The following is a 6,628-nucleotide window of genomic DNA, read 5'->3' on the forward strand; positions in this document are numbered from 1 at the left end:
CTCGTTTTTCCTTTTATTCACATTCCTAGAGGCACAGCTTTGCTTCAGCACGAAGGACACCAAAGATGGGAGGGATGCCCGGGAGGGGAGGCGGAATCCCATCCCCGAGCGGGCCTCAGTGTGGGCGGGGAGCGCTCATGGTGGCTCGGTGGAGACCGGGCCCAGCAGTAGCCGGTGGCACATCCTTGGCTCCAGGCAAAGCGGGGGGCACTGGGAGCCTTAGGTTCTCCAGGGGTCTCTGCCTCCCAAACAGAAAATCTGCCCTGTTGGAGAGAATGGGGCCTTCCCCTGAGGTACGAGGTGGGCCGCACGTCCGACGGAGCTCTGCTCCAGGCTAGAGGGGAGAGCTCAACAAGCTGGCTGGACACGCAGGTGACATGACTTGGGAGACACAGGCTTCAGATCAGCCCCAAAGTTGCAATCTGGGGCGCAGGCGGGTCCCGGGTGACTCTGGCCCCTGGGGGACGATACAAACACAGAGTTTACCACCCAGCACCAGAAGCCTCGAGATGCCTGGAGCTGGCACCCGAGGAAAACGCTAACTCACCCTCTCGACAGATAAACGGAGCTGCCTTTATCCCCCGCCTAGGAGAGCAGAAGCCGTGTTGTCCGTGCGTTCACTGCTGGTGACGACGGACCGAACCCACGGTCCCAGGGTCGGCCCAAGGCCAGATGGGGCCGGGGGAGTGGCTGGCGCTCCAGGCTGCCCCCGAGGTGGCCCAGCCGAGCTCTCCGGGCCCGGGGCCTCCCGCGACTGCTGCCCGCGTACATGCTAACCCGGGGGCTTACAGGGCAGCCCCCTCTTTTTATTCTGGCTAAAGCAAGAGACAGGGTGCTCTTCAGATTCCTGGAGGGGAGGTGCGCCCAGCTCACCCGCCGCCGAACGAGCGCCGGCCGCCCCGTCCCCACCCGGCTAGAGCAGCCACTCGGGGGCCTGCAGGCCGCAGAACAGCGCGAAGCCCAGGGCATCAATCTCCTCGTCCCGCAGGCTCCCGAAGAGGTTCACGCTGGGGTTGAGCTGGCAGGGCAGGCTGGCCCGCTCCAGGCTGTCAATGAGCGCCTCCAGGGCCTGCAGGAAGCGTGCCCCCAAGGCCGCCTCGGCCCAGTCGGCCTCGTGCTCCCCCAGGCGCAGAACCACCTGGGTCAGGTGGCGCCGGTCCAGCCGCCGCAGGGATGGGTGGCGGCGGCAGACCCCGCACAGCAGCCGCAGCAGCCGCCGGCGCATCCCAGCGTCACGCTCGTCCAGGACCCGCAGCCTGGCGGCCTCCGCGGGGTACAAGTCCTGCAGCCAGAGGTTCCCAGCCAACCCCTCCAGGGGCCAGGCCAGGAGGAGGGGATCTTCGGGACCAGCGCCAGCGACCACCAGCAGCACGGCGACTGTGAGCTCGAGGCGCTCGTGCTGCACGTCGAGCAGCAGCTCCTCGGCGGCCACGCTGGGCCGGATCAGGCACCCGAGCAGGCTGCCGATGGCTGGCCAGTTGACGCAGGAGGCCAGCGCTTTGCGGAGCAGCTCCAGCAGGACGCGGGAAGACAGGTAGCCGCCCACCAGGAAGCGGTCCCAGGGGCTGCTCCCGCGGGGCCGGAACTCCAGCTGAGTCCTGCGCACAGCCCAGCAGCGAGGGTCCCTGGCCACGGTGTCCGCCCCCGGCACCAGGCTCCACAGGCCCGCCTCCAGCACCAGGGGGACCAGGATATGCACGCGCTCAGCTGCCCCTGCCTGCAGCCCGTCGTAGAGCGGCCCGCCGGGCACCAGTGCCCCAAAGGGCAGCTCCGGGAACTTGTTCCGCAGATAGGCCTGCAGCTCAAGGCCAATGTCACCAGTCAGCTGCTTGGCCAGGGCCACGTGGGCTGCGGGGATGGTCACGTGGGTCTGCTCAAACGCCAGCAGCTTCTCCTGGAACGTCAGGCACAGCGGCACCGGAGAGCTAAGCTGCAGTGACATCTCAGGACCCGTGTCTGTGGGCCCCTCTGCAGAACAAAGGGGTTAGGACCACATCAGGAAGCCCCGTCAGGAGCCAAGAGACCTCCACCCAATTACTAGCTGTGTGACAGCCTGGGCCTTATTTTGTTCAGCTGTAAAATGACCACCTGGGAGAGTGCTTAGCTCAAGTACTCACGTAAGGTGAGCACGGGTTGACAAATTCTCACTGCCCCCAGATCCCCGACACCCTAAAACAGCTTGGTGTAGGCTGAGAAGATAGACTCTGGGCCTCAGTTTCCCCATCTGGGGCCCCTCACCGTCACAACACTGCTGCCATGCTCTGGTACCGCTCTCTCAGTCCAGGTCCTGGGGGCACAACCCAGGAGGTTAGGAGGGCAGAGAAACCCTTAAACATGCAGGGAGGCTGCGGCCCTCGAGGAGCAGCAGGGACTTGCCTAGGTCCCAGGCTCAGTCAAAGGCAGAGCCTGGGTTGCATCTCCCAAAGTGACACCAGAGGAGGGCCCAACCGAGTCAGAGGGGACGGGGTGCCACTCACCTGGGGCAGCCGGCGAGGGGTCAGGGGGTGACACGGGCTGGCTGAGGGCAGCAGGTGGGGGCCGGGGCTGTTGACGCGGTGTGGCCGTGAGCAGGTTCAGTTCCTTCCAGCTCTCCTCCAGACGTGTGGTGTCCCCCTTGGCGTCATCCTCATCTCGAGGGCTGGTGGCCCTGTCAATGAGCTGCCGGCAGAGTGACACGGATCAGAGCATCTGAAGCCTGGGTGGCCAGGCCAAGACCAGGGGCAACGCCAGCCAGGTTGCTGGGGTAGAGAAGCAGGTGCCAGCCTTGGGCACTTCCCCACCCCCTCCCCCTGGGGCCCCACTGTCCTCCTCGGGCAGCCCCGGCTCTGAGCGGCTCAACCTGGCCTTACCCGCTTCACAGCCAAGGTAGCAATTCCCAGCACGGCGGCTCCGCCCACGCCCAGCACCAGGCGGGCATTGGCCAGGAGGAAGTCCACGGTGCTGCCCAGGACCTCATCACGCTGCTTCCCCCGTTTCTGGGAGAACTCGGCCATGGTCTGTCTGCCTGTAAGAGGATGTAGACAGCTCTGTGTGTGTGTGTGGGGGGGGGGGCGACCAGGCTGGCAGTGGGGCCAACCCCATCATGCTGGGGCTGCCGTGAGTAGAGCTGACGAAGGGAGTTCCTGGGAGTTTCTCAGGAGAAACAGTTTCTTGGGAGGAGATGGGGCTGCCCAAACCCCCACCTCTACCACACTGCAAACCTGCAAATAGCCCACCCACTCCCTAGACAAGGAGCTCATTCATGTAGAAAGGCCCTGAGACTTGTGCCAGGTGAGAAAAGGAGGCCCATCTTCTCCATCCTATCCTCAAGGACCCCTGACATGACCTAAGACGGTGAGGTGAGTCTCATCATCGCTATCCCCATTTTAGAAAGAAATAGGCTGCCGAACCACACTGAGTGGTGGGGACCTGGACCCATCCTGCAAAGCGTCCTGACTCTGGCCCACCCCCAGAGTCCAGTCAGTCTACTGGAGCCTGTAGCCAGCTCCAAGAGGCTGCTTCGTCCTGCTTCTTAACCGGGGCTGGGCATAGGCAGGAGGGAACCCTGGCCTAAAGAAGACACAACCAGGGGTCCTAGCAGTCTGCCCTGCAGGGCCCTTCAGGCCTTTGAGGGGACCTCAGCAGAGGTCCCCTGCCACCAGATCTCAATAGAGTAGCCCCCAGAAAAAGAGCTATCAAGTCAAAGGACGGGACGAGTGAGGTGGCCCAGGCTGCCCAGGGAGGCACATCAATGAAGGCTGAGGCCTGCCTGTGGGGGCAGCAAGCAGGGTAACTCCAAAGACCCCAAACAGGACATCTGGCTGGCTCCATCCATGGAGCGTCTGAGTCTTGATCTCGGGGGATGTGAGTCCCAGCCTATGTTCGGTATAGATTACTTAAAAATAAAATCTTTAAAATAAGTAGGTAGGGATCCCTGGGCAGCTCAGTGGTTTAGCACCACCTTCAGTCCAGGGCATGATCCTGGAGACCCGGGATCGAGTCCCACGTCGGGCTCCCTGTGTGGAGCCTGCTTCTCCCTCTGCCTGTGTCTCTCTCTCTGTGTGTCGTGGCTCTCATGAATAAATAAATAAAATCTTAAAAAAAAAAAGGTAAAAAATAAAGACCCCACCTCCCATCCCAAACAGAGAACTTGCCCAGTGCCTCTGGACAGGGGCCTCTCTGGGCCTCTCAAGTTTGAGACAATGCAGGGGCAGCGGGGGTGGGGGAGCAGCTGTCAAAGACTGGAAACCTAGGCAACAGAGAAGGGAAGATGAGGCTTTGTTCACCTGTAAAATGGCACAGGCGCGGTGAAGGTTTACACGTGGGGAACCCAGAGCTGGGTTCCTGGGTACATAAGGCTGGGTAGGCCTAGGTACTTGGGAAATGGAGACAGAGATCCCGCCCAGGTCTAGGCCCCCAAACTCCCAACCTCTGGTTCTTCCGGGGCAATTCCTGCCCTCAGGCCCTGAGAGCAGAGGGGGGCGTGTGGCCGGGGTGCAAGCTGAGGCCCAGAGGACCAGTCAGACACCAGGCAGCGCTGTCTCTCTGCGGATGCCTGAACCAGATGACCGTGGGTTCGCAGCCAGCCCAGGCACCAAGGACTTCTGTCCTCTCGGATCCGCTGTGGGTGCCGAGGGGTCAGTTGCCAGGTGACGAGATGCCTGGAGCAGCTGAAGCCTGAATCACCACCGGAGTCAGCCCCAACCCCCGCCCCCCGATTTGCCCAGAGTAAAAATAGGACAGGAGGGTTCAGGGGCCTGGGCTGGTCAAAGGCTAGGGGAGTGACCCACCAAGGGCCTGCGGCCGCTTTTAGTTTCCTCCTCGATGATCAATACTGCAAGCCATCTCCAGCGGAGCCCAGAATCCACTTGCAAACTGTAAAAAGCTTTCAATACCTCCTGCCTGAACAGGACTCAGCCCAACCCCTGGCGGGGTCGCGCAGGCCGCAAACCGCAGCCTTCCAACTCCCGGAACGCGGAGAAGGCGCGGGTGGCTAAAAATAACCCGACTCCGAGCGGCCCGCCCGGCCCCCCCCCCCAGGCGCCGGGAGACGCCGCCCGCCCTTCCCCTCCTCCACCACACCTGCTGCCCGGGGCCGGGGCTGAGCCGAGCGCGCAGGAACCCCGCGGAGGGCCTGGGAGGGGCCCATCCGCGGGGAGGGCACCAGGCCCCGAGAAGTGCACTGAGGCGCCCAACGCGTAAAGGGGCAGGCGACATTGGAACTCCGGCCCGGGGCGCAAAGCCCTTCCCTCCTTCCCGGGCCGTGACCGGGGCCCCAGCGGAGACCACGCCCCCGACCTGAGTCCGACGCACGCTCCACGCCCCGGTCTAGGGGACCCGGGCCGCCCAGCCGCACTCCGGCCGTACGGGCGTCGCGGCTTCGGCGCAGCGACCGCAGGACACAGCGGGTGCGATCGGGGTCCTGAGCCCGGCCCCGCCTGGGAATGGAACTCGGAGGACCCGGGAACCGAACCCCGAAGCCCCGGGGGCGGCCCCTGACCTCCGACGCAAGCAGACGAACAAGCCCCGGGTCCAATCGGAGCGCCCGAGGCCCCGCCCACGTTCCAAAATACTGCGCGGCTCAGCCAGTGAGGAGCAGGCCACGCCCCCTCGCTGACGAGCGCGGTCCCTCGGGGGCGGGCCTCCCGGACGCACTCGGGTTTAAAGGCGCAGGGCCGTGTGGCGACCGGGACCCGGGTCGGGATGAGCCGGACCCTTGGGCCTGCTGGGAAGGCGCGTGTGCTCGCATGGGAGGCTGCGGAGTAGACAAAACTGTCTGGGCTCGCGTTGTTTCCGGGGCCCGGCAAACAGGTGGTACCTGGCCCCTGGCCCGAAGGCCCGCTTGCCTGACCCTTGAGGTCACCTCTGAGAGCGCAGTGTGGCTTTATTATTTTATGTTGGCGCGCCGGGCACACAGCGTGACCCAGGAGGCTAGCCCCGCCACCGGCGCCGTGTAACCCTGTGCGGGCCACTGCTCCATTCTGGCCTCAGTCTTCTCTCCGGTGAAGTGGGTATCACAAGGCCCCTCCTCCCCCGCGAAGGGTGACTGTGCATAGAACCTGTGGCTCACTCGGCGTTTATTTATTGGGGACCTATTATGTGCCGGCTGGTGGGGGCGCAAGGAAGTAAAGAGAGCCTGAATAATAACGTGCCTCTTATCTAGCGCCTGCTGTATGCTGCGACCTACACCTAAGTTTGTTTCCGCGACAACCTTAGGAAGCATTTCACAAATGAGAAAACTGAGGCTGGAGCAGACCTGGGGTTAGCCCAGAGCCCTAGGACCCAAGGCCCAGTGGTGGCCACGCAGGGCCCCGGGAGGTCCGTGCGCCCCCGGGCCTGGGTCCCTAATCTCTGCAGAGGTCACGGCCGGACTTCAGCGGCTGCGGCTGCCCCGGGGGCGGTGCCCCGGCCTGCAGGGTCAGCGACACCCCCCCGCCATAGGTCGCTGAAATCAGCGTGGAGGTTAGAAGCCTGCGGGAGCGGGGGGGAGCCCGGACTTTTTCCGAGGGCCCTCGGGTCGGCGGACGGCGGGGGAAGCCGAGGCCCGGGGAGGCCCGGGGAGGCCCGGCGCTCCCGGTTCCCGGGGTGACGCGCGGGGCCGCGGCCGGGGCTCCGCCTGCCGCCGGGCCGGGCGGGGGCGGGTTAAAGG

At 64.4% G+C, this 6,628-nt stretch overlaps 1 protein-coding gene across 13 annotated transcripts; it reads right to left on the reverse strand.

Moving 5' to 3' along the window:
• On the reverse strand, positions 1-5,569 carry MIEF2 (mitochondrial elongation factor 2). 13 transcript variants are annotated; one of them, XM_072730535.1, is made up of 7 exons: positions 5,278-5,483; positions 4,770-4,854; positions 4,409-4,600; positions 2,850-3,004; positions 2,478-2,658; positions 874-1,968; positions 1-457 (listed from the first exon to the last, which is right to left on the reverse strand). In XM_072730535.1, exons 4-6 carry the CDS (start codon positions 2,991-2,993, stop codon positions 914-916), a joined length of 1,380 nt encoding a protein of 459 aa, XP_072586636.1. In that variant the 5' UTR covers positions 2,994-3,004; positions 4,409-4,600; positions 4,770-4,854; positions 5,278-5,483; the 3' UTR covers positions 1-457; positions 874-913. The 13 variants fall into 13 exon arrangements, with proteins under 13 accessions (XP_072586636.1, XP_072586631.1, XP_072586629.1 ...); XM_072730530.1 differs by having other exon boundaries at positions 548-1,968; positions 5,278-5,455; XM_072730528.1 differs by lacking the exon at positions 4,409-4,600 and having other exon boundaries at positions 548-1,968; positions 5,062-5,492.
• Between the last annotated feature and the right edge of the window lie 1,059 nt (positions 5,570-6,628).

Source organism: Vulpes vulpes, chromosome 12 (genome assembly GCF_048418805.1).
Source record: "Vulpes vulpes isolate BD-2025 chromosome 12, VulVul3, whole genome shotgun sequence".
NCBI classification, from domain to species: Eukaryota; Metazoa; Chordata; class Mammalia; order Carnivora; family Canidae; genus Vulpes; species Vulpes vulpes.